Raw genomic sequence first — 27772 nt, 5'->3', positions numbered from 1 at the left:
CGCTCAGATTACTCCCTCCCCGCCGCCATCTGCGTGGGGGCGGAGGGGCGGCGTGCCGTGAGGACGGGATTAATTGATAGAACATGTGTCCGAGGGGGTGTTTTCACCCCCGTGGATGAAACAAGATTCCTCCCCCACCCTAATTTGGGAAGCATTTGTAAGGTGGAGACGAGTGAGGGGTCGCGCCGCCTCCCGTGACCTGCCGAAGGTGGAGGAGGTCAACCCATGGAGGCTTTGACCCACCCGGGCGTACAACGCCGCCGCCGCCGCCGCCGCCGCATCACGCCTCCAAAGCGGCTTACAGGAAGTGGCAAATCCCGTCAGTATGGCGGGAGGCCTGAGGACCGCCGACGTCCTGTTGGCGAGCGGATGCTGGCAGAGGGCGGGAAGGCCGGATCCAGCATCTTCTCCATCAACGAGAAGAGCGGCCGGGACTTCCTGTCGCACCTTGACAGAGCCGTCGTCTGTCTTTTTTGATTAGCGGTGATTTACAGCGGGGTGAAAAAAAGTATTTAGTCAGACACCAACTGTCCAAGTTCTCCCATTTAAAACGAACAGGGCCGTGCATCGGTGAGATTTGGAGAAAGAACCTCCTTCCATCAGCGAGGGCACTAAGATGAATCATGGCTGGGTCTTTCAGCAGGACAGTGATCCCAAACACACCGCCGGGCAACGAAGGAGTGGCTTCGTAAGAAGGTCCTGGAGGGGCCTGGCCGGTCTCCAGATCTCAACCCTACAGAAAATCTTTTGAGGTGATTGAAAATCCGTGTTGCCCAGCGACAGCCCTGAAACCTCAGCGACCCAGAGGAGATCTGCATGGAGGAGCGAGACAAAACAACAGCAACAGTGTGTGAAAACCTTGTGAAGACTTGAAGAAAACATTTGACCTCTGTCATTGCCAACAAAGGCTACATAAGAAAGTATTGAAATGAACCAAATACTTATTTTCCAGCATAATTTGCAAATAAATTTGTTAAAAAAAAATGAGGCGATGTGATTTTCTGGATTTTGTTTTTTCGCATTCTGTGTCTCATATTGAAGTGTACCTATGATGAAAATGGCAGGCCTCTTTCAAATCTTTGTAGTTAACAGTTAGGACAATTTATATTTCATTCTATTTCTTATTCTTCCTCCTTTCTACTATTATGTTTTTTACGTGAAACTCTGGCACAACAATTTCCTTCAGGATAAATGAAGTTGTTCTCTCTCTCTCTCTCTTTCGTCTTTCTAAATGGGAGAACTTGCACAATCGGTGGCTGACTAAATACTTTTTTACCCCTCTGTATTTCTTCTTCCACGCTCCAGGCAGCCCGAAAGGGAATGTGGAATTTCAAGAAAGTCCCAGAGAGAGCCGGGGTGTGTTTCCAAAGCATTGTAAGCCAAAGGTATCGGTTCACCAGCCTTGACTTACATATGAAGCGAAGTGTCGTCCCATTCCTGATCGATCGGGCTCAAGAAGACGTGGATCCACCCTTTGCGGCTGGAACGAGCCCACGCCATAAATCCCCCCTCAATCAAACTTCACACTTGCTGCGATGCAGTCAGACAAGTAGTCCCGGCGACCGCCAAACCCAGACCCGTCCATCAGATCACCAGACGGAGAAGCTCACCCGGTCACTCGGAGCTGCTCGGCCACGGAAAGCCATTCCCTGAAGCTTTCTTCACACTGTTCTTCAGCTCATCTGGAGGACACATGAAGTTCGGAGGTCTGCAGCCACTGACTGCAGAAAGCCTGTTTACGTGGCCTAACACTCGGTGGCTGAGTTGCTGTCATTCCAGAATGTTTCCATGTTCTTTTAATCCAGCTGACAATCGACTGTGGAATATCATCCTGTCGCAACTGCACGCTGGAATTCACCAAACTCCTGAAACCCATTGCTTTGCAAATGTTTGCAAAAACAGTCTGCGTTCCTGCTTAGGAGCTCGATTCTAAACACCTGTGGCCGTGGAAGTGATTAGAACACCTGATTCCCGTGAATACCTTTGGCCACATCGTGTACGTCTATCTATATATTCTTATTTACCGCTCTAGTAGTTTTCCACGAGTCCTGTGGTCAAACTGTGGGTTTGCATACCGTTGCCAAAAATTATTTAGATGACTAATTTCAGGCGTGACTATACAGACACACACCTATTTATTTAGCTATTGAATATATAAACTGTGTATCAATCTCAGTTCAGGGGTCGAACGCATGTCTTGTTCCCTGCCTAAAAAGATCCCGTGCTGCTTTTCTGTAAACTGGTGTTTAGTTGTGACGGGAAATATTCCAGCGGTCTCACCTCAAGAGACGACAATAAAACCTTATTAAACAATTAAAAAAACGACATTATTTGAGACGCATTCGAGTCATTTTGACAACAGAAGTTGACAATTTTGAAGGAAAATGTTTTGCAAACACACGGACGTGCGGTGTTTATCAACCCCCCAGCTTTGGTTCTCAGTGGAGCTTCTGTCCAAATGCTGACAAGCTTCTTTGCCAGTTCTTCACGAGCAGAATCTTCCGGCTCAGTGATTCATCTCGCCGAGGAGGCCGGTTCCTGGCGCAGTGGTAGCCTCGCCCAAGAACAAGTAGCCTCGCAACATGGACGCCATGGGTGGCCTCCACGCCCGGCCCTTGGGACGGCGTTCTGCTGCTCATCCGTGCAATCTTGGCCTTTCTTCCATGGTGGTGAAAGGTTGGCAGCTCTTCCTCTTGATGCCGCCTGTAGTTTCTCCTGGAACGCTGATGTTTTTAGAAAGCTTGTTAGACCCAAAGCCAGACGTGGCCATTTTAAGCCCGAGGGCCACATCTGACCCGTGCTGGTTTACTATCCATTTTCTTTTAATATTTTAATAAAAGTATTTTCAACCAATATTGAATTTAGAAACCCCTTATTTATTCCTTTTGTTCAATTTTGTATGGATGAATACATACAAAATAATGTCGGCACGTTTACATGATCATTAATGATTGTAAAGTTGAAATAAAATACCCCAAATTAATTTTGTTCAATGTGTGTGATACCTAGTTGGCCTGCGCATAAAAAAGAAATAAGAAATGTGGCCCACCAGGCAAAAAAGTGTATTTTGACCAAATAGTCAAAATACACTGTTTTGGGCAAATACTTTATTATGTATTTATAATGTCTGTATGAAGAATTCATTGGAAACACAACTTTACTTTTTGGAAAAAAGTCTGAATATCAACATTTCCAGTTGCAACTGCCATGAGTATCAAAGCTATGTGGTTTTCCACTAAAGTTCATTCATTTTTAACATTCAATTCTTCATCCCTGAATCCTTCACAAGTCGTTAAACAGACTTCAAACATTTACAACGGCTTAGAAAACAAAACAGAAACAACTTTTAATTTAGTCATAAAACACTGCTTTACAGCCATTTTATTCTTTCACAATCAAAGAGATGGAAATAAGGCAGACTTATTCTGGAATGACAAAAGAACCTCCCCTCCCCCACACACACACACACACACACAAACACACACACACACACACACACACCCCTCACAAATACCAGCTCCATCCCCAAATAGCCGGGATACATTCCCAGCCATTCCTGAACGCTAAAGAGCAAAGATCCAGCCGGGGGTCACTGGACGTCCCTCTTCTGATGTCCCACAGTTCCCTACATTGTGAACCAAGACCCAGATCCTGGTCCAGATCCTGGACCCACATCCCCGTTCTATCGGCGTTTCTATGGAAACCGACTCACATGATGGCAGGAAAACATCTTTTAATCATTTGACCAGCTGCAATTTCATTTTCACAATTACTTCACACAACTACATCTTCACTTTTAAAAATTTTCAGGAGAATTTGACCTCAAAATAAGATATTTTCCTTTATTGCAAATAAAGTTTAAGACATGTTGGATTCATGGGGAAGGGAGATGTGTAAAAATAATAATAATGAATTTAAAAAGCGTAATCTGAAACAACTGCCAGATCCCAAACAGAAAATCTAAGAATAAAGCATCGATGATCTCCGAATGGCGGCGGGAGAAAGTTCTGTCCAGTGTTTTTGCGACACGCTAATGAAAAGTAGGTTAAAACTTCACAATCGTCATCTGGAGCCACATGGCTCTCAAATATCAAGACGGTTAGCATCCCATCTCAAGAACCTAACCTACAAAACTGTGCTTTCAGGAGCCTGGGATTACAGACTACTTGTCCGGACTAACCAGTTACCTCCAAACCCACCCATCAACGCACATTTATAAAAGTCAGACGCGAGCTGCTCGACCCAACGCCGTGGTAGAGGTCGTAAGTCGGGGATGGGGAAGGCATATGGATCTCACAGACGAACAAACAGGGGTTCCCTTTGATGCACACACACACACCTTAACTGTTTAAAAGAAAATGAAAAGTGTCATGCCGCTGCTGGTCTGCATGCAGCCCGAGCTCCCCGCCACCTCCGCACTCCCATGTTTTTCGACTCTGTACAGCCTATTTACACGAGCTCCGCCCGCGGCCCCGCCTTGCAGGGCTTGGAGCGCCCGGGGAGCAGAATCACCATGTTCCCGCTGCTTCCGTCCCCTGAGGAAAAGTGTGTGTGTGTGTGTGTGTTTTTATTGCTCAGGTGCGAACCAGGCGTCACCTGATAAAATGCGAAAAGAAGCGAGCGCCGCGACCCTCGCCGTCGACCTTCTCCGTCTTTCCCCTCTCCGTCTCGAAGCAGAGGTTTCACTTATTTTCTCCCGGCTTGTTCATTGAAACATTTGCACATTTTGTTTTTTTGAATTTCACCTCGTTTTTCCACATCTTCAAGTCAATTCTGGAACCGTTTTCTGGACATTTCTAATAAATATACGCCCTGTTTATTATTAGGTAATTGCTCATCCACTTCTTCCTGTTCAGGAATGGTTCATAACTATTTAGTTCTTCAAATCAAAAGTTTAAAATTGCCCTTCCTCTTCCTTCAGGCTGGCTGGAAGCCTCCTCCCTCGGATGGGAATCAGGAAACTGCTCCGTCCTCCGGAGCTGATGGTCCCTCAAACCTGACTTTGGCCCCTTAAGTGTCAAAGTCGCCCAGATGACACAAAACTGGCCGGGATCTCGATTTATAAATATCAACCCAGGGATGAACATCCAGAGACTAAATGCATTAAATAAAACATGTGTGTGTGTGTGTATTTAGACGCCCGACAGGCAATGAAAACCCACGAGCACCCTAGTGTTTTCAAATTACAGCGACACGGCCGAGGGGGGAAAAAAAAGAAAAAAAATAAACAAAAAAAAAAAAACGACAGCAAAGAGCTGTGATTTTCTCTTCCTGCCGCGGAGGAGCCTGGAGGTTTCAAGGTAAGAAAATAAAGTCCTCTCCTGCCGCCTCCTTGGACAGATGATGCTCATTTGGCACTTTAAAAAAAAAAAAAAAACAACTCCGCTCACACTCGTCTGGATTGTTGCTAAGAGATTTACAATCTGTACAATTGTATTTATATATATATATATATATTTAAAAAAAAAAAAAAGAATTAGAAGAAAATAGTACATTTCTGTCTTGGTATCAACAAGCGGCCTTCGCTGCCGTGGATACAGCCCCGGTTCTCCGACTCGGACGAGCGCGTTAACGCAACGCACGTGGCGGTTTAAGCCAGGTGAGTGAAACCGAGGCGGTTTCTGGACACAAACAGCTGGAACGTTCTGCGATGTGAAGAAGAGGAGAAATGGAAGGAAAGGGGGGGGGGAACAAAACCAAAACAAAAAACTAAAAACAAACACGGTTGTGCGTCTGATCCCGAAACACGGTTCCTTCCTGCTTCATGATGAATCGCTCCAGGTTCTCACGGCGGCCGGAACCTCCGGGTTCGGCGGCGCTAAGACTGTTAGCTCCTCGGTTCGGCGAGTCCAGTCGCCCCCGCGGCCTAGTGATGGTGTCCGACGGACAGCAGCAGGGGGATGAGGCAGCCCAGCACCAGAGCCCCCACCTCCACCTTGCTCAGTCCCTTCCCTCCGTTCCCCCCGGCGGCGGCGTGGCTGTGTCCAGCACCCCCTACCTCCGGGAGGACGTGCACCGTGGCCACGTACAGGAAGGTGCCGGCGGAGAAGAGCATGGCGACCCCGGTGGCGTTGATGTCGGAGAGGGCCTCCTTGCTGCTCTGGAGGCGGAGAGAACAGGAAACGGTGTCAAGGGGTTTCTCTGGTTTGAAAAGTTCAAGACTTCCGTCGTACGGTTTCTAGCTTAGAATAACCGACTTCTGAAAAAAATGTCTGACACAAATGACCACATTGAGAATTTCACTCCGGCCAGCATCTACCTGGCTGAGGCCCAGGAAGGTGAGCATGGCGAGGAGCGGCGCCGCCAAGGCGAAGACCAGCAGGTGCTTGCGGATGCGGTTCCTCTCCAGGCCGGCGTGCATCAGGAAGGACACCAGGCCGAACGCCGCGGGCGCCTGCGGCGGACGCGGCAGTTCAGAATCGGGGTTTCGTGCATTCAGAGTTCTGATGTGTACGTGTGTGTTGTGGTGACCTTGTGAAGCATGATGGCCACGAAGACGATGAGCTGGACGCTGGTTTGAGACGTGGAGGCCGCCGCTCCAAGCGCCACGCCGTCAGCTGGGGGGGAAAAACACACAAGACCCGGCGTCACGTGGCTCCAGTTACAGAAGGGAAAAGCCCCGCGCACTTTTCCAGTCAGGGATCTCTAAATAAGACGGGGGCAAGCAAACCCACCCGCAGCATGAACCACGAGCCCCAGGGTGGTGGTGACCTTGGAGGACGCCACGCGCGCCGACTCGGGATCTGGAACGGACCAAAGAGAAGAACGGCTCTGACAAGCGGTCAGGAAATTCCTCAGATCAACAAACCCTTCCCTTCTTCTTCCCTTGGAATTCTTTTTCTGACACAAGAAAGCTTAGAACTTTAGAAACACTTGATTCAATGAAACTATCAAATTAGTTTAAATCTGATTTAAATTCCAGGGCTGGCAAAGAATCTTTTTTTTTTCTGTTGGATTTTAATTTTAGGTTTACCTGTTAATTGTTTTCTTTTAAATAACTTGGCAATTAAAACAACAACTAATTGCTTGGTTTGATGTACGTGCCTGACTATCGTACTAAATTATATTTACAGGCCATATTTTCTCCCCAATCATTGCTAATAACTGATAATTTGCTTTAGACATGACTTTATCATTAATTGTAATTTGTATTGTTTATTCACAGAAATTTTTTGTTGATTTATAGTTTTAATTAAAGGCAAACTTTTGGTAAGTTTCGGGACTTAGTTAATTTAATTGTTATCCATTACTTTTTTGGAATTAATTTTCCGGCGTTACACACAGACACACTCCAGGTTGTTCTCTATTGAGAGGCAACAGGTAATTGTCAGTTGGCTGGAAATCTAATCACCCGCCTATTGTACGTAAAAAACATATACAAATGATAGATATATAATGATATTGCCGTCATGTTTTTTTGATCAAATTTTTTATTTGCTGGGGTTTTTGTTACAGACATTTTTGTTTGTGCAAGTGTTTTTCCCCATTGCTAGAATTTTTCTCAATTGTTTTATTGTTTTGCTTAATTATGTCTTCAAATACTTCTATTATTGCCATATTAAAAAGAAAAAAAAGATTTTTCTAACTACCAGGTAAAACAGTAACTCGCTCACCTTCGGCATTGTGAACATGTGAGCTCCCTATCTGGTCCACGAGGAGCATGAAGACAAAGCCGAGGACCAGCGAGACGCCGATGCAGGCGTGGAGCTGCTCGTGACCGTGCTCGTGGCTCCCGCTGGCGCCCAGAGCCGATTCTGCATCCCCTTTTGCTTCGGACACCTCCACTACCCCCACCTGGCTCTGAGAGTGGTGTCCACCTGGGGGGTAGATGGCAGAACATCAGTAATACCTTTGTCAAACACCTGTCTAGGGTATCTAATAAATATATTTAAAATAAATATAGTTAGATATATTTAAAATTATCAGCGGCCAGAAAAGCAGCTCACTTCAAGGACTGAACACAAAATGCTGAAAGCGAATGATAATAATCGGGAGTATTTACACTGAACAAGGCTAAATACAGACTGCAACCAATGTCTCTGTTGAACTTTGTTCTGTTTGAAAAGGCACCAAAGTCTTTAGATCAACATCGGCCTGTCTTTAGCTTGAACAATCAAACTGTAAATCTCTGCCTTAACAGTCAAATTAAAAAAACATTTTAAAAGACATTGTGAGACTGTATTTAAAGTCTTATTTCCACCTAGTCATTCTGATGATAATGAAACAGCTATTTCAAGATATATTAGATGCTTGCCATTACAACCTTCTCAGTAAAATTAAGCTTTATTCAGGAATGTTTTTTCCCCATGTTTATTAGAAATTCTGACAGATTTTTCATTTGTTTTGTCAGATTTGAGGTGCAGTTTTCCTGAATGTGTAAGGCAGCACACCCGACTAGCACCTTCTAAAAACAACAATAATGCTGGTGTTAAGGCACAGCTTAAGTAAACTATCAGCTAAGCTCATACTTTTATAACCCTCATTAGGAACATTTTGGGACATTCGGAATTTCAGGTATTTCAGGAAAATTTCGATCTAATCTAACGTGTGAATCCCAGCTCCAACGTGACACTTTACCAACAACTTTGGGAAACGAATTATCTCCCAAATTCGTACATGTGGTTTTTGCAAATGCAGCTCCCTTCAGTGCAAAAGAATGACACGGGACAATAATTCGTATCAAGACAGTAAACAATTATTGACGAAAAAAGGATGTCAATGCGAAACTAAATCGACGATCTGCGGGTAAATTTCGATGGTTTTACAGATTTTCCTCCTCGCAGGGACCGTTTCCCGTTGCAGGACATGTCAACTTCCGAGCGGCATTATCACGCTCCGTGCTCCCGGGGACGGGTACACAGAAGCGGCTGGAGGGCTGTGCAGGTACCGGCGTACCTTCGAGGATCTCCTCGTAAAGTGCGTGGACGCCCTCGGGGATGATGACGGCCAGCGCGGTCCCGCAGAGCAGCCCGGCCCCCAGAACCGTGACCAGCTTCAGCTTCTCCTGGACAAGCACAACAAACAACCACCATGTTTACCTCGTCGTGCTATCAACAGGAGCACCCGTGATGCAATCAGTGCCTCCGGAGTGCAGGGAACTGCATTAAAGAGGGTTTGCGTTTTGCTTTGCGTTTTGCAAACTTACCTCTGAAAAGTTGACGGCCAACGGAATGGTTCCGGCTACATAACATCCCACAAGCATCGCCAGAGACAGCAGGCTAATCGAGCTGAAGTCGTCCATGACTGCACTTTTCTCCGTTTGGCTAATGTTATCAGTTACTACTGAGCTAACTTAAAAAAATACAGAAACCAAAAGAAAACCTGCGCTTTCACAGGATGGTTAAATACGTAAACGTCAAGATAAATGACACATTCCGAGCTGTTTTCTATCGACTACACACGGCTAAAAGTTAGCCGAACGTCGGGTGCAAACGACAACACGGCAGCCGCCTCTTGTGGCCTCGTCCGCGATGCTTCGCTAGGCTAGGCTAAGCTAAGCTAAGCTACGTTTCGCTGAGCTAGCCAGCGTCAAGACAGCACGCTCGCTCGCTCGTTCTTAACGTTGCAAAATAGGGCGCCCGAACGCGAAAACATCGACGTCTAAGACGCCGGAGGTCCGCATCGTTTCTTCCGGGGCTCGGAGTAAAACCCAGGGCTAACTTGGCGACTCGGCTAGCCCGCAGCCTGCCTGCCGCTTCGATGTGTTTGACGCTGCCGAGCGAACTACTTCCGGGTCACGTCGACCTGCCACGTCCGCGTCGCCCCGCAGGAGGAGGCGTGTGCGTGTGCGTGTGCGTGTGCGTGCCTGTCAATCCAGATACAAAATCGATCACTGATCACATCAAACTGGTCGATCATGTGTGACCGAAACTCGTACCGGTTCTTAAAGTTTCTATTGTATGTCATTTTGTGTAATAGGGATTTTTTGTTTTGTTTTAACAATAGCACTATTACTGTTGCAGTTATCATTAAAAGACAAATAATAATAATATACAATACCTGCCGCTTTAGATTAAATGACTCAAATCCACGCTGTGCTTAAAAATGTAATTTGGATGACAACATTTTCTTCTTCATTGAATGTTCAAAAGTTTCTTTGACCAATATTCAAATTATTTCTTCCTAGTTTTAGATAGTTTGCTGGTCGTGTTGTCTTGTTCAATTTAAGTTCTATTACCAGTCATACAAAATGAATATACATATTTTAGGTACATTTTAAAAAGGACTAGGTTGTTTTAGTATTTTTAGGGTATTTTAAGTCATAAATTTTTAAGTTTTGGTTTCTTTTTTTCAGTTTCCCTGTGAAATTCCCAATCGTGTTTCCACTTATAATTTGTGAACTTACAGGTGGAAAACAAAATAAAAATCCCCCCCAATTTTTTTTTTACCAATCGGAAGGAACAAGCTCAACTGTGAATCCTCCTCATGCATCCTTGATTCATGTCTAAACATCATTTTTAATCCCGTTTAATAAAGTTCAGTATATTTCAATACAATATACTTTTGTTTACATGTTTACATGTTTCATGTGTAACTGTTGGCCCCTTGAACCTGCATTCTATCTAACTACCAGTAGGGGGACGAGGTACCAGTTAGCAATTCTGAGAACGTCTTGTAAAAAAAAAAAGCATATTTATTAGTTCACACGGTTGAGTAGCATCTCAACATGACAATGACACGTAAATTAAAGCAGAACATGTCCAACTTAGATGGTAAAATGCAATGTTTGCCTTAACAAAAGGGGGGGGATGAAGACAACTGAAATATCTTTTGTCATGCAATATGATTTTTGTAAATCCAGCTCACTTTCCCTACACACACGCACAAGCAGTTCATTGCTGAGGGAATGGAGGACGAACGGCACGTTTACTCTCCGCTGGACCGGGAACTAGGTAGCAGGTAGGTGAGCTACGGTCGGGGCAAGGGGGGACCCCGGGCTCTTTATTTCACCAGTCCGATCTTCTTGGCTTCCGTTTCGTAAATCAACAGCCTCCACATTTTGACAATGAAGACTTCGGCCTCTTCATCCAGCACCTGAGCACAGACGGAGCAGACGGTGACGAATCTCCTTTCATTTCCATGAAACATTCTTTGCCCCCGTGTTTCACCATCGCACAGTTCACCTCGGTCAGTTGGGACTGACCTGGGATCTGTGCGGGGTGAAATACCCGACACGCACACCTTCCCCCCAAAAATAACACATTTTTCATCATGTTTTGATTTGGAATACTATCTGCTGTGTTTACAATGTATGGCAATAAAACATTGTTCAAAAGACCGCAATTATTTTGAACACAACTGTCCAGTGACAGGTAAACTAATGATCAGAGTGACAGGTAAACTATTGATGAGTAAAGTCTTCATAAACTGACGTCATTCCGCCAGTCAACGATCAATCACCGATCAGGTCTCGATACGACACTGAATGATTTGTGTTGACCGAGACGATTCCCAACTCACCATAGCGACGTCGTCAAGAATGCCCTGAGGAGTGCTGTGGGCCATCACCTGGGGAGGAAACACAAAATATTATCTTCAGGATTGAGAAAACAAAACCAGACGGGGCCGCGTCCAGAGGAGCGTGGTGTTCCCCCCCCCCCCCAAATCGACGGGACATTTCAGTCCGTGGGTTTTGGCCGATCGGACTTTTCGGATCTCCACCGACCTTTGAACAGACAAAGTCCACCAGAGTGGGCTCCTCCTCGCCGATGTACTCGATGATCTTCTTGTTGATCCACGGCCTGATGCGCCGGTCCATCAGGGTCTGTGGAGAGGAGAGGCTTGTTTCACCCGCAGAAAACAACTCTGAAGGAGCGTGAAGCTGAGGGAACGCCTGTAGATGCGGGCTCACCGAGTCCACCATGGTCCAGTCCAGAGGGTAGGAGAAGAGCTCGGGCCTGGCCGTGGGAATCTTCTCGATCAAGCTCTTGATGTGCTTGCGCTTCTCCTCCGTGTTGATGCTCCCCTTGGCCCCCGAAATCTCCGCCCCGTCCAGCCCCAGGCTCTTCTCGTCATCGCCGTAGTCCAGCGGGACCAGTTTCCGTTTGCGCGGCTGCTCGTCGGCCTCCTCCTCCTCGAACTTGTTGAAGACGCTCTCCACAGTGGCCAATTTCTTTCGTTTTGCAGCGTTGAGCTGACTGGGGCTGTTGGTGGCTCCTGCAGGAAAAACTGAGTTTTTCAAACCCGAGATTTTTTAAACTGCCAGGTCAAGAGTGAGGAGACTTTAGGGGAGCATCGAGTCTAGAAGGCAAACGGTCTTAAACTAGATCGGCGACCGCAGCCCGAGTCGTGTGACCGGAGTCCACGCCTCAGAGGACCTTCTCCTATCAGTGGCTCCGATGTAAAGAATATTAACGTGATGTGAAAATAAGGTTTATGGAATTTCATCCTGATACCCACCCAGTTTGAGACTCAGGCCGATCTTGGGCCGGTGCTCCTCGAGGGGTTGCAGCTCCGGACTGTTCTCTCCCGGGATGATGATGCCCGAGGGGGACTCGTTGCCGGGCGTGTTCGGGGTGGCGTTCCCGCTGGCCGAGGACACCGAGGGCGCAGTGGTGATCGGCCGCATGATGGGTTTGAGGTGCGGTTTGGCCTCCGGCGACGGCTCCCGCTCGCGGTACTCCTCCTCCTCGCCTTCCTCCACCTCCTCGTCCGAGTGCGGAGGCGGGGCTCGAGCCGGCGGCTCGGCGGGCCGGCCCGACGCCCTCTTCTCCCGATCCCACTCTTTGCTGTGAGGTTTCTCCTGCTTCACCTCCTCCTTGGGCTCCAGCTTCATGGGAGGCTGCCGTCTGCGTTCCGCCTCCTCCTCCATCTACGCAAACACAAGGAGAACTCAGGCTCTGATTTGTTGCTACGTCTCTGGAAATTAAGAGTCATTAAAGGTATTGTGGCGTCAGTTTGATGTGGATAATTTTTTTACAAAAAAATGGAGCTAGATGTTTCTTTATCCTCAAGAATCCTCAGGAAGCCATTTCTGCAAGTTCTTAAAAGATAATTACAGAGATTCAGAGCGTTTCTTGCCACATGTGCAGAGTAGAAACCAGTTTCCCTGCACAGTGAAATTCCTACATTGCTGTACGCAGTGCATTTGGATATGTGCTGATAGACAGAATGTAAACATTATTATAAATTTGATTATAGATATGAACAGTGGCAGTGCAATGAGACATTTGAATGCAGCTTGGTGTGCAAGGTTACTGCAAGGTCTGTATGATTTAGACTAATGATTTACTGATAAAAGAACACACGCCCAGAAGGGGAAGTACAAATTGAGCTCCCGTGACCGTCAAGATAACATCTGTGTCCATGTATTGGTTTGTTGGTTCTGACCCGCTGCAGCTCGGCGTCCGGATCGGGGTGACCCTCTGCCAGGAGCCTCTGTCTGATTTCCTCCAGCTCCTCCTTCTCCCTCTTCCGGTCTCGCTCATCCAATTCTGTTTCCTTCTCTCTGTCGCGGAGTCGCTTCTGCAAAGCGCTGCCCCTGGAGGTCAAGGAGGGGGGCAAGAAGCACCGACGTCAAGGCGACCCGACAAATAACACGTCCAACTAAGAAAACGTCCCCTTCCGGCGTTTCGAGTGACGATCGATCACCTGTAGAACTTTGGATCGTCTCTGTCGTCATCATAATCTTCAAGAAATTCTTTGAGCCTCTTGGCTTCTTTCATCTGGATTTTAAGAAAAACACAAAATCCCCAAAAAAGAGGATGTGAATATACAGATCAAACACTTCGCTGATGGTTATCCTTTCTACTTCCTGCAGTCGTTTTATAGCCCGAAATTATTCTGCGCTGCCATCAAACAACCCATGAACTAAAAAGTTATTACTAAAATGGACTTCAGTGTACAAATGTTGACCTGTAATTTTGCTGTTAATATTGTTTAACTGCCTGCTTTTAATATTGTACACAAAACAATCACTCATTATTAGCACTAATCATCAAAAATGATATTTAGAAATCACTGGCAACATCTGATTATCGATGTTGCAGGTGTTCCGCCACTACATTACCGTTTCACGACACCGCTCGTCCTCCCTCTCCATGTCTTTGCTGTAGTCGCGGCCCTTCTTCCTCTCACGGATCTCCCAGTTCTTTAAACGCTGTGCCAAAACAAGCCCCCCCCCACAAAAAAAATTATAATAATCTGAGTCACACAAACTGTGGCAAGAGATAATCCGGTGTCACGTCCGACGGGATGAAATGTGTCACCTCCTGGTAAGCGGCCTCCTTGTCCCTGAGCCTCCTCTCCAGTCTCCGCCGCTCATACACGTCCTCCTCATCCTCCTCGCGGTCTCGTTTTTTGTCCTCCCTGGTCCGCTCTCTGCACAGAGTACAGCCATTTCATTCAAGGCCTGAATATCCCACAAAAGGGAGGTTGCATTGTCCATTTTCTTGTCTTTTTTTTTTATTCTTTTCAAATCAGAGGACATCATTTTTAAACTTGATTTCCCATCAATTTGTTGAGTTGGGATGCGTTACGGCAAAAACGGGAACCCAGGGAAACATGCTATCAAACCCAAACGGTAACACGGTCCGATGTACATGCAATAGAATAATTCATGCCTGCAGATTTGTTTCTACGATGAAAAAGCTTTCGACTTGTGTTCCGAGGCCTGTGACCTTTGACCCGGCGGGAATCCCGTGCCTCCATACTGACCTCGACCGGCTGCGGGCCTCGCTGATGTCTCGACTCCTCTCGCGTTCCCGCTCCCTCTCGCGTTCCTTGGTTCTCTCCCGCTCCCGGTCGCGGTCCCTCTCCCGCTCCCGGTCGCGCTGCTCCCGGTCCCTCTCCCGCTCCTTGTCCCTCTCCCTTTCCTTCTCTTTCTCGCGGTCGCGGCGCTCCCTCTCGCGCTCCCGCTCTTTGTCCCTCTCTCTCCTTTCCCTCTCAAGCTCCAGCCGCTCCTTCTCTTTCTTTCCTTTTTCCTCCTCCAGTTTCTGCAGGAGCCCAACAGGGAGAGAGCGAAGCACACGTTATTGCACGGCCGAAACCGCCGTCACGACACGGGCTTATCGGCACATTATGGTGGAAATAAAAGGAGTGAGACTCCTGGGGGGCCACACATGCTCACATACTGTACCGCCATGACTCATTGTGTTGGAGAGGCAGGCGGCTGCAAGTGAGGACATCCTCCTAGCACTGATGTTTCCTCCAGGAAGAAAGAGAGTCAAAGATACTGCACATTATACCGCGTAACGCTGGGGAGAAACACACCTTCATGTGTGATGCAATCGCTTGCTGCAGATTTTTATCTTAAAATCGAAGCTCGTATTTGTTTCTGAACTGGTGTCACTGGGTGGGATGGGACGGGGGGACGGGGGGGGCTCACTTCCCGAAAGGATGAACCGCTCTTACATATGCTGGTGTTGATCGTGCTTTCCGCTCACATATGTAACAGGTCAAACCGTCCCCGGTGGTGATCTGAGATTATGATGTAATGGGAGGTCGAGCCCGCGCCTCGTCCGTCGCCGCTAACCTGAATCAATGTGTGCTGGGGTGGGGGTGGGGTTGCATTAGCGTGATAGATTTACCGTGATGTAAGAGAAGCTATATGTTGCAGCCTCGACCCGACGGGAGCTCAGTTATGAAATTTGCCTGCGTCCTGACTCTGACATCCGGCTGGAAGGATGCCGCGCCGCCACGTCAGCAAGGGGCTCGGACGATCGCACGCCGCAGGGGTGAACCAGAATAACCTGATGCGTTCTCAAATTAATACCCGGCACACACCGGTTCACCGACTCCTGACTCTAGAGGCCTCTTGTGCTCGAGCGGAAAGAACGGAGACAGTAAAAGGACATAGCCAAGTCTTTATGTCCTTTTTTGCTCATTTTTAATCTAAAGAAAAGCGCGTTCTGATTTGCTATTGGTTCAATTTATTGTAACAGCTCCACTCTATGGTGCAGATTTATTATTTTCACCTTACAGAAACTTAGAGGAGTATTTTTTTCTTTCAAAAAGAATGAGACCAGATAGTATTTGTATGTCCGGTGTGTGTATTGTGTAATCATGTCATCAAAAGAAAATTCAATATTTTTGAAAAAAAGAATTGTAGTTATTTTAATTAGCTGAAATAAGTAGTATCATCTGCCTCACTGTCACCAAGTGACGGTGGATGTTTCCGCAAAACGGAGGGATTTTGGACGGCGGTCCTCAGTACCGCTGTAGTCGGGTGCACTCACAGAATGCCGTCTTCACCGCGGCGCCCCCGTTTGCTTTTTTTTTTTTTTTGATGGGTGCCAGTGGATTAAAAAAAGCCCAGGCTAAACCAGCAAACGACCTGAATAAGGGAATTACGTAATCCCGTTCACCATGGTTTTACGTGCCCGTTTGAGACACGGGGGAAGCGGTCGGGCTGCTGTGCAGGGGGTGCATCCCTATGACTGGGTTCACTGAACCCCGGCATTCGCTGATCCCACGTATATTCACTGATCAGTATATCTGAAGTTAAGTTACTTTGAAAACCTAAATAACTAGTTAACTTTGACCTTTGGAAGTATTGAAATATTTGCTGTTTATTTTTAATACCAGTCCGACCATTGCCAAAATAGACATTTACATTTAATGTCCATGCAGCCTATTTGAAATAAGCTAATTTTAAAATATTGTTGTTGTTTTTTGTCTTTATTCTTTACATTTGAACCAGGCAAGAAAATGAATAGAATAAATAAAAATTCACATCTTTCCCAGCAGCTGCTGCCGTTAAACTTAAACCATCGGTCACATTCCTACAGACTGCTTGTGAGGGAACGCGGGGGAAGTAGATGAACGGAACAAAAAAACAGAAAAGAACAACAAAAAAAAGAGAGGAAAGGGCCCACCGACACCTGTGGAGCAGTTAGATGTAGATACAGTTCATCTACACGCACAACATCAAGGACAACCAAGGTCATGGGTCATTTGGCACAAGAAAATTAGTGAAGCGGTCTTACCTCTCGGCTGCCCGGGATCACGGCCGTCACCTCCAACCCACAGCAAATAAAATAAAGCAAAATGAAAAAAAAAGGGGGGGGAAATAATAAAAATAAAAACTCACCGGTGTCTGGCCGGCAGTTCCAACAGCGAAGCAGTTTTGGGGAATTTATTTTTTTTCAAGGCTTGTTGGAAGTGTGGCGCAGACACGTGGTGAGAGGACAGGAAGACGAGGGGGGGGTTTAGCTTAACTCTAGGTTTAGCAGATCGGTGTAACGGAAGTTATTTAAAAAGTCTAACTCGAACCGAATCACTTCGCACGAGTGCAGAACGCATAGCCGATCTGTGGGGTTTATCGTTTTCCACACTTACCTCTTTTCTCTATTTTATCAAAGTCGGGCGGAGAGAAAAATAAAGGGTCATGTTTGCACGGCTGCTGATTTTACTGCCTTCGCAACGCGTGGTCGTGAATGTCTCACCGGAGTATTACACAACAACATCCAACTATGCTAAGAGGAAATACGTTCATATATTGAGTATCATGTTACTGTCGCTAGATGAAGATCTTATTTTGGGTGGAAAGCGGTTTGTCGCCGCTTCGGGCAAACTCAAAATCCAGCCACATTGGCTTCATGGGGAAAGAGTGGCGAGTGAATCCCCTTTGGAAGAATGGCGGCCATTTTGGGGACATACATTGATGCATTTCCCCTGAAAAACTAATGAATCACTAAATCCAGAGTAAGTGATTCCAATATTAGAGAGAAGTGAGCAAACCTAACTGGATACAGGGGAAAGGAACGGCTTTGGAAAATGATGTTTTGTTTTATTTGTCCTCCCAGCGTCGGTTTGATAGAGCTCGACTTATCTAACCCGTCAGCTGCCGTCTGCTTCACGTCATCTTCTGCTGTCGCCGCTGAGACCCGGGGGCCAAGACTGCGATTCTCATTGAGAGTTACGCTAAGTACCGCGCGGCCCCCGGTTTGAAACTTGCATTTATCCTCATCCAGATCCGTCCAGCTGGCGTCGATAACCCCCGCGAAAGGCCTTTGCCACATTAACGCACACTTAATTCTAATGTTACTGGTCCTCTAAGGGTGGGGAAGGGCGGGTGGACAGCGGAGAGGCATGAGACTGGACAGGCGGGACAGGAAGGGGGTGGTGAGAAGGAGCAGAGCGAGGACTCACCTGGCGAGTCTTCAGACCACTGAGTGCTGTGGGGAGGCGCTCCCTGCTTCACTTCTACTACAGGCTGCAGCTCAAACTGCTGCAGTGGTTAGAGTCATTCCCTCTGCGTGTCTCCTTCACACACATTATTTATGACGGGGGCCTGCAGAGGTTCACTGAGCCTGCCAGCCTTCCTCCCCAACACACACACACACACACATACACACCTGATTCGGCCCGACCCCGGACACGGCCGGTTGTTATGGTAATTAACACACGAATCGCTGGAGCTTTTGAACGGCCCGAGTCTACGGTGCAAACGCCTTGTGAATGTGAGCTGGGAGCCAGTTGCCCCTCTGCAAGCCCCCCTGAGGAGGGAGCGCCCGACATGAGTAGAAAGGAAAGGAAAGGTCATACTTACATCCTATCCTCGCAACTTTTTCCAAAGCTGTGACTCTGAGATTCATCTCGCTCTAGTCACCAAATGAACTCTACCATATCGGTGGGGTTTAATCAATAGATTAGCTTTGGATGGAATTTGACATTGTGACCATGCACTCTGTGTTGACAAGTTTGTTCGTTTTTGTCGTTCGTTCGTTGTTTTTGCGCTAAACTGTTTTTGTCTCATTCAGCACTATGAGCTGTGGATGTTAAAAAAAAAAAAAAAAAACCTCTCCGGCTAATCTAACACTGAGAATCTAGGCAGCCCAGTGTGGCAGGCGGATACAGAACTCTGACACCTCTAGCCTTCACACGGTAAACAAAAGCACCTATCAACATCAGTTACTTTGCTAATACTTTCATGGGGTAACCTAGGTATTGATCCAGTACCTCTAAAATACAGCAGCAGAGCCACTAAATACAGGAACTGTAGCTCCTATCTGCTGCCGAGGACTTTCTAGGTACACAATGAGGTCCTCTCCAAACCCGAAACTACGGAGGAGGAAGTTCAGTTGGATACGGTACCTTGTGGGTGTCGCGGAACTTGCTGATCTCCCGGGAAATTAAGTCCCGCTTGTCATCCTCCAGCTCCATGGCATTGATATCCTCCTTACGCAAAGGACAGAGAGACAGGAAGCGAGACATACTAAATACGTAGATCTGACAACAGATGGGGGGAAAAAATACTGGACACACTGAAGGCACTCTTTACGTTGCTAACTTCCTGGAAACTTCCCACCTATATTATCCTCCGTCATTTCAAGTCAGTGTTTTTGGATTGTCGGCAATTTCTACCTGAATTCTGTCACTAATTTCACGGCATCTTCACGATCGTGAGACGCACCGAGTGCCTCTGTTTAGAGGGAAACCGATGGGAAAAACGAACAATACCCCCAACGCTCGCCGCGATTCCAGACGTTAAGGGATAAAAATCCAAAAAATGGTAGAAGTGAGAAAACAAACATTTTTGAAGATATTTGCTGAAGATGGTTTACAGAAAACCCCCAAAAGTACCTCCTCTTTCTTCTCTTTCCTCTTCTTGTTGCGAGGCTGACTGTCGGGGTCCTGGGACGGAGCGTTCAGCTCACTCGAGTACTCTCTGATGAGGATTTCTATGGCCCCCTTCACGACCTGGTCCCGATGCAGGGTCTCCTCATCGAGGACCTCCTCCTCATCTTCATCCGCGTTTTTTGACTCAGTGCTGGCACCCTGAGACTTAGAAAACAAACATTAACAGAGAATAACAAGCTTTGTTCCCGAATGGGATCCATGTAGAAACTATTACTACCATACAGAGTGGTTACCTACCCCGTTGGCACTCTTCTTCTTGGCCTTCCACTCATCTAGCTGGGCCTTGGTCTTGGCGTCCACCTTCACCAGCAGTTTCTTGTCACCTAGGAGCAGCTCATGTAGAAGTCTGAGGGCTCTCAGCGTGGATTCGGGCTCCTTATATTCGCAGAACCCAAACGCTTGGAGGAGTCAAGGAGGAAAAAAAAAACGTCATAGAATTGCCGGACATTAACAATAGAATTTAGCGTCGACATAATTCCCCACTACGCGTATTGAAATGAGGATATGCGATGAGCCGACGGATAAAAGAATATTTATCTCAAACAAAAACATTGAAATTTTAGACGAAAATGATCGAAAATCCCGAAGAACTTACATTTATTTTAAATCAGCAACAAATGACTTGACAATTTGCTCAACAATGAAAGAAACTACGGGAATATTACCAGGGCAGAGATATTTCAGTCATTTCGACGGACTACAATTTGCTGGCTTTTACCTTGAAGTTTCCCGGAAGCACCTTGGACCCTCTTCCAGCTGAGAACGATCCCACATTTCTTCACAGATAGAAGACACGGAGGATGATGAGACAGTGATTACATTTGCACTGTTAAATTCACCGGTGATTACAAAAGATTCAAAGAGCAGAGTTGGTCCAATAATGATTAATTGGCTTCTCCACACACTCAGAGACACCTTTTTTACTCCCCTCTTGCCTCGGACGAGCTAAAACAAACTCAAAGGAAAAATCGCGGCGCGACTCACGGCTAGCAGCTGTCGGACCAACATGTCGGAGGCTTTTTCGGAGATATTCCCCACAAACACGGTGGTGGTGGGGCCGCTGCTGTCGTCCGGGTCTTTGGCTCGGACGTTGCTCTTCGCCGGCATCGGCTTCTGTGCTACGGACACTGTGGTCGGGACAAGAACCTGCCACGGCGACAGGAGAATCAAATTGGACTTTGCGGTCTGGCTGATCGTCATAATCAAAACGACGACAAACCGAGAGAGGAATCTACAGACAAAGTGCAGGTTAGTTAACCTTGGTTGAGGATTGTGTAATGACTATGTTGTGTGAAATTCAGTTTCTAACTCACTGTGGGAGTGGGGGTCACGACACCCATGTGAACCGGGATCATGGGAGTACCTGAAATTTGAAGGAAAACAAAACATATTGATAATGTAGAGGTAAAATCTGGAAATATTGACGCATTAGCTGATATTCTATGACTGATAAGTACATGTTTATGTATGCTATTGGTACAAAGTAGATATGTGAAAGGTAAAAACACTGATTCAGTAAGAAACTTTTAGTCATATCAATGAAAATTATCATTTTTAGCTGCAAAGAAGAAAAAAATATCAACATGTCTTTAAAACTCCAAATTTTCTTGGTGTCAGGCTCCATCAATGGAATGAAGAGAGGGGTGTATAAGCTTGGAGAAACGTCCACAGCTCACGCTGCGTGGCTGGTGCGGTTTGGGGATGTCTGAGGATGTCTGGATGATCTAGAAGATGTCTGGATGTCTGTGGACGTCTGGATGATCTGGAGGATGTTTGGGAATGTCTGGGAATGTTTGGGAATGTCTGGGAATGCCTAGGAATGTCTGTGGATGATCAGGAGGATGTCTGTGGGTGTGTGGATGATCTGGAGGATGTCTGGGAATGTCTGCAGATGATCTGGAGGATGTCTGTGAATCTGTGGATGATCTGGAGGAGGTCTGGATCATCTGAAGAATGTCTGTGGATGTCTGGGAATGTCTGTGGATCTGTGGATGATCCGGAGGACGTCTGTAGATGTCTGAATGATCTCGAGGATGTCTGGGAATGTCTGTGGTTGATCTGGAGGATGTGTGGGAATGCCTAGGAATGTCTGTGGATGACTTGAAGGACGTCTGTGGATGTGTGGATGTCTGTGGATGATCTGGACGATGTGTGGATGATCTGGAGGATGTTCGGATTACTTGAAGGATGTCTGTGGATGTGTGGATGATCTGGAGGAAGTCTGTGGATGTGTGGATGTCTGTGGATGATCTGGACGATATGTGGATGATCTGGATGATGTGTGGATGATCTGGAGGATGTCTGTGGATGATCTGGAGGATGTGTGGATTATTTGAAGGATGTCGGAGGGTGTGTGGATGATCTGGAGGATGTCTGTGTGATGTGGATCATTTGGGTCCAGATCATCCTCCAGATCTTCTGCAGACATCCACAGACATTTGGGTCTGCGAGGTCAATCTCGATCGTGATCCGGATTCAAACGTGATGTGACGTCATAACCTCCATCCAAGGCGGAAAATTAGACGTAAACGTATCACGCATGTCGCCGGTAAACTCATCGATTTGTCGATCTTATTGATCCCTGAATAAACCCTGCATGTCAAAACCATCCGATCGGAACAATCGACTGATTATCGATCGGGATGTGACATTATGAAACTCGGGCCGTTTCGATACCCGTAAATCCTTTGAGTAAGTGAGACTTCTAGCTTTCATCATTTAGTCCGGAGACTGTTGAGAGGATGTCTAGATGGAGGCTGACTTTTCTGGAGGACAAACCCCGGTTTGTTCTGCGTACCTGGCGGCACCGCGGGGGCGAAGCCTCCGTACTGGGGCGGCGGGATCCCCGGGGGGAGCTGCGGGATGCCCATCGGCTGGCGGTTGAGTGGAGGAGGGTATGACATCCTAGAGGGCGGTTAAGAAAAAAAAAAAACGTCACAGAAAACCGACGGACCGTCTTCTCCCCGGGTTAAAGATACACCAAGTTGACCGGCGTGTTAATAACTAGTAAAAACACGCCGCTCGGCCATGAAGTGAACACCCTCTACTAGCGTTAGCTAGCCGCTACATGTTAGCTCATGCTAGCTTACTCCGTGGCCTTGCTAGTTTTCGTTAGCAGCAACGGTCGCGTTGGAGTTCGCTTACCTGCTGACGAGATGTAATTAAAAACAAACCACGGACGACGTTAAGTTTTCTTCGAATATAGTCCCATGAAGCACAGACGGCGGGAAACGCAATGCTAAATGTTAGCGTTCTGAGACACCGGTACGTTCCGGGAAGGAACCTCTGTGGACACAAATAACGAGGACCCTTTCTTTGCGCAGGGAATCATGGGAAGTCCCGACAAAAGGGACGACTTTCCCCGATTTTAGCCTGTCAGGCATCATGAGGAGCCTGTCAATTTGATCTTTTTAACACAAGATATGTCTTTTGAGATAAAAAATGACCGTATTTGTCATATAAACAGGTTTCATTTTGAGGTTTCTCTCCTTTTTCTTATGCAAAAACAAGGTATTTGAATTAAACAAGAACGCTCCCTTTAGTTTGACCCCTATGACATGGAGGGACGAGGAAGACGTGCAAGTCTGAAAATAAATGAATAACATTTTGGCAGCGCTGTGTCTTCTCTGCAACCAGCAACCTGTTTCTCCGCATTTCAGTCGCGGAAGGTTGGAACAAAGAAAAAGTTAATCAGTGAGAAACAAGCGACAGACACAAGAATTCATCACCGTTCGCTTTCAAAATGTAAGCGGCCACACATTTGCTCAACATACAGGATTGTTTTCTTTTTATGTTGCAACCGTTTACAGCTACGGTTGACGGTACGGGACTATGACCTGTTATTGGAATAAAAAAAAGCATAAACGACAACAAGCCCCCGCAGGTTCATTTTCTTTGACTTCATTAGAGACAGCTTCTTTTGCATGAGCATATGACAAGTCATCTTTCAAAAGCATGTCCTTTAAGTGGTGCAAATAGTCTTTATTTGATTTTGCTGGTTTAATATGCCAAAAAAAAAAAAACCAGTCCAACCACCTGTTCAAATAAGGCATAATAATAAAAGAGGCTTGTATATTTAAAGTAATTCTTTAGTGAGTGTGGAGAACAGGATGTGCAAATAAAGCTAAAATTAATTTTTCTGATGCTTTATGGTTCACATTTGAACCCCCACCTCCCCAGGAGAGCAAGAGGGACAAGTTGTTCTGGGAACGAAACTAAACCCCGAGGAATTCTGTGCTATGTTCCTTCTTCAAACACTAGGTGACGCCAGACGCCAGACTTTGCTTGCTAAAAGGAACCGCTCCTGAAGAAATGGAGTTAAAACCCCTGTAACTTCTTTCAGTAAGGTCATGTTGATTGTTCCATAGGACTAGTTTTCATGATTTGAATTCATTTGGTGTTTGAGGAATTTACGCGCAACTATCCTGTTATAACTGTGTCGTGCTGCGTAAGTAGGCCGCGTCATTCTTGTCCAGATCTTCTTGAAGACGTTTCAGAGGCGTCTTCAGACCACCAGGCCGCGGAATATTAAGAAAACCAGGAAATGTAATCAAATGGTGCCGTTTCTTACAATCTAGGCAAACTGATATCTTTAAAATACATCATTTGAGATGTATTTATTTTATTAAGATATTAATGATAGTTAACTGATTAATATTATATTTTATTATTGCTTTATTTATTATATTATTTTTATAGTTTTATAGTATTTTATTTGTCAGTTGGTGTCATTAAAAGAGAGCTTGAAATAGCAGCTTTTTGTGTAGCGCTGAATTATCTAAGCAGGTCAGGTAGACAAACTGGAAAAGGAAAGGAAGGCCCTTCCAGCCGCTGTGCTCAGGCTTTCTTTGGCGCTGCTGTGTCACGTTGTTTTTACAAGGTTAAGAAAATTTTTTTAGCGGTTAATTTAGGGGCGCTGCGTGCAAGTGCTTCCATGCTGGCTGGACACCAAGAATGCTCTGCAGGTGTCAGAGAGCAATGTGACTGAAGCGCTTCCAGGCACGTCTCTGCCTAGGCCTGCTTGGTAGGGAAATCTATGTTGCTCACAAAATAGAAGAGTTATAGGCATGTGTCTGGGATGAATCTGCCTCTCAAACACAGCAAAGGTAAGTAGCATAAGATAAGATTGTACCTGAGGAAATTCGAGGGCCACGAGGCAAGAGGACAGGTATTAGAGGGCGTTCAAAGCACGGGGATTATAAATAGATAGTGATAATGGGACAGAGACAACAACAAATTAAAAATAGACAAAAAAAACGGGAAGAAAGCGACGGGTTGCGGGTCGCGGCCGGTCGTATGGATGACCTCACCGAGACTGGCAGAAGGTCTGTAGGTCTCTTCAAGAAGACCATCCCACTGTTTTTGCTCCGGTCCAGTTTATTGTTTCTGTTGACCCCAAGGTACTTGTACGAGTCCATAATCTCCACTCCCTCAGCCCGGGTGCTGACCGGTACGGATCTCCCGAGGTTCCTCCTGTTCTCCAGCGCCACTTACTTGGTCTTGCTGATGTCGAATTGAAGGAAGTTCAGGAGTGAACGTGTTTTCGTGAGAGCTGATTGCTCTGTTGGGTTTTGCCAACATCTACGTCTCTCAGTGACGGTCGTGTGCTCGGTCCGAGCGACACGTGGGTGTGTTTAACAGATTACATGACATTACATTCCAGTCATTTAGCAGACGCTTACAAAGCGACTTACAAAAATTGCTATTCAATGACCGAAGATCCAAAGTACCAGTAGTCGTTATCCAGAAGTCCCCACTCTGCCAAATAGCCATCTCAAAACCATGTACATTAAGTTCCGGACTATTGAGCGCACCTCAATATTAGCCGCACCGGCTAGCCGATCGCTACCTCGGTCTTCCTCCTGCGCACTAAAACCGTCAAAGTCGTCTTCTTCGGTGTCCGAGTTGAACGGCCTCAGAATTTCTCGGTCATTTCATCGGTCTGATGTGACGAGGATAAATGTTTTAGCGGCGTGAAGCTCGTTAGCGTCCCCTCCATATATTAGCCGCAGCGTTGTTTACGTGAAAAAAGTCGCAACTTATCGTTCGGAAATGACGGTACATACATACATTCATTTCTTTGTTGTTTTTCTTTGGGGGGGGGGGGGGCTAAGTGTGATTAGTTGGGTAATGCTTGGTGAAGAGGTACGTTTTCAGATCACAGCAGAAGATGGGCAGCGACCCCGCTGTTCTGACTTTTTCCAGGAGTTTATTCCACCACTAAGGAGCCGAGACCGAGAAGAGCCGAGACCGGTTGGATCGTCAGCCGGGGGCTCGAAGTGATGGGGTGGACGGTCGCCCAGAGGTGGCAGATGGGAGGGGACGGGTAGGGACGTGTGGCCGGACCATATCCTGGAGATAAGACGAGGCCGTCCCATTCACCGCCTGGTAGACGAGCACCAGGGTCTTGGACTTGCTAGCGGGAGCCAGTGAAGGGACAGAAGAAGGGGAGTGTGTGGGAGAATTTGGGACGGTTGAACACCGGGCGACCTGCCGCTTTCTGAAGAAGCTCCAGAGGCCTGATGTTCACCGCCGGGTCACCGGCAAGGAGGGAGTTGCAGTCGTCCAGACAAGAGACTGGATGAGTATCTGCGCCGTATCCTCCGTGTGGAATCTGTGAATCTTCCTGATGTTGTGAAGGAGGAACCCGCAGGAACGGGCGACTGCTGCGACGTTCGCTGTGAACGACAGAGCGATTGTGATTTGGAAAAGAAGGTCGGGATTAATCGCTTATCGCTGGTGGATCAGTCTGGAAGCTGTTCCCAGACGCCCGCCGTGCACATACGGTGTCGATCGTCGAAACGAGAGAAGCGAGGGAGCGAGGAGAGGAAAGGATTGGTGTTTTACGATGAGTTTGTTTGCTTTGAAGGAGCCTTGCCTCTCCAGACATTGACCGGGCACCTCCAGATGACGTACACTGTACAAGTCAATGACTCCACCGCTGTTTGCGGAGGGGCGAGAGTGTCAAGTTCAGGAGATAAGCCGGGATTGTTGCTGTCTCAGGAGAGCAGGACCGAGCCGTGCGGTAAACAAAACCAGCGAGACGTTCAAGGTTGACATTCCTACTGTTGGTCGAGTCCGATAAAACGGACCACGGAAGGTCTGGATCGTCACCGTCCCATCATTTCATTGACGTTTAAAAATCAAGCTTGGGGTGTGTAAGAAGGTGCCCGTTATGTTTTAATGTTGCTCATGATTATTCATAAAAATGACAATGATAGTTACAATAATGACCAATGTTGCTTTTTTCTACATACAAAATGGTCATCATGAGTTAAACATTCGTCCGATGTTGTATACATTCCTTAGTTAACTTTATTTAATGGGCCAACGATTGAGATGTGTATATATATTCATTATATTATATTATATTATATTATGTTATGTTATGTTATATTATATTATATTATGTTATGTTATGTTATGTTATGTTATATTATATTATATTATGTTATATTATGTCATATCATATTATATTTATTATACATATTTATATTCATTATTGTTATGTTTTACTTGAAACTCTGGCATAACAATTTCCTTCGAGATAAACACATATATGTGTGTGTGTGTGTGTGTGTTTGTGTGTGTGCGTGCGTGCGTATCTCTATTTTTAGATATAAATATATATATTATCAGAGGAAAAAGATGTTTTGTTTTTCTACTTTCGGCCGCCACAGCCAATCATCCTCCTCCATCCAACCAACTCTCCTCCTCTTCTGTCACACCAACTTGCATCATATCCTCTTTCATCCCATCCATAAATCTTGGGTCCTCCAAGCCTTCTGTCTGGCAGTTTCCACCTCATCATCCTTCTGCCAATAAGGTCACTGTCCCTCCTCACTACATTGGATTTTAGATGTAGAGTCTATATAATAAGGACAGGGCGACGTATCGTAGCTTTGCATCTAACTAAGCAAAGGCCAAAAAGCAGCAGATGGAGATAGAATACATGAATTAACAGTATGTTCATGTTATTATGTCACTCATTTACAAGGGATTTACAGATAGGCTTCTGTGAACGTGTTACACATGTTCTCTAACATGTTCAAAGTGTTCCAGTCTGCGCTCATTATTTATTCCTGTGTGTTGGTAAATATATGGAGAGACTTTTTTTTTATAGGTTATATTTTATACTTTTACACTTCAGAGTTGTTTTTTTTAAACTTGTATTTTTTGCTATTTTCGCATC

The 27772-nt window shown here is 46.2% G+C and overlaps 2 protein-coding genes across 5 annotated transcripts; both read right to left on the bottom strand.

Annotated features, from left to right (window-relative positions):
* Positions 1 to 3350: 3350 nt before the first annotated feature.
* slc39a9 (solute carrier family 39 member 9) lies at positions 3351 to 9804 on the bottom strand. Its single transcript, XM_086158977.1, has 7 exons — positions 9146 to 9804; positions 8896 to 9004; positions 7614 to 7817; positions 6675 to 6743; positions 6472 to 6557; positions 6260 to 6394; positions 3351 to 6100 (listed from the first exon to the last, which is right to left on the bottom strand). The coding sequence occupies exons 1-7, from the start codon at positions 9239 to 9241 to the stop codon at positions 5867 to 5869; spliced, it is 933 nt and encodes a 310-aa protein (XP_086015103.1). The 5' UTR covers positions 9242 to 9804; the 3' UTR covers positions 3351 to 5866.
* Positions 9805 to 10612: 808 nt separating this feature from the next.
* rbm25a (RNA binding motif protein 25a) lies at positions 10613 to 22903 on the bottom strand. Of its 4 annotated transcripts, none has more exons than XM_086158950.1 (18): positions 22726 to 22903; positions 22379 to 22485; positions 20895 to 20944; positions 20566 to 20727; positions 20300 to 20357; positions 19819 to 19979; positions 19525 to 19725; positions 19036 to 19116; positions 14656 to 14933; positions 14208 to 14319; positions 14009 to 14098; positions 13591 to 13664; positions 13330 to 13480; positions 12400 to 12811; positions 11852 to 12168; positions 11666 to 11764; positions 11461 to 11508; positions 10613 to 11034 (listed from the first exon to the last, which is right to left on the bottom strand). In XM_086158950.1, the coding sequence occupies exons 2-18, from the start codon at positions 22482 to 22484 to the stop codon at positions 10942 to 10944; spliced, it is 2493 nt and encodes an 830-aa protein (XP_086015076.1). In that variant the 5' UTR covers position 22485; positions 22726 to 22903; the 3' UTR covers positions 10613 to 10941. The 4 variants fall into 4 exon arrangements, with proteins under 4 accessions (XP_086015076.1, XP_086015091.1, XP_086015066.1 ...); XM_086158965.1 differs by having other exon boundaries at positions 11852 to 12156; XM_086158940.1 differs by having other exon boundaries at positions 19036 to 19119; positions 22726 to 22900.
* Positions 22904 to 27772: the final 4869 nt, after the last annotated feature.

Source organism: Fistularia commersonii, chromosome 1, assembly GCF_037954325.1.
Source record: "Fistularia commersonii isolate RoL2024-O1a breed Wild chromosome 1, RoL_Fcom_v1.0, whole genome shotgun sequence".
Classification (NCBI taxonomy): domain Eukaryota; kingdom Metazoa; phylum Chordata; class Actinopteri; order Syngnathiformes; family Fistulariidae; genus Fistularia; species Fistularia commersonii.
The sequence above is the reverse complement of the archived record's forward strand: the minus strand, read 5'-3'. Positions and strand labels throughout refer to the sequence as shown.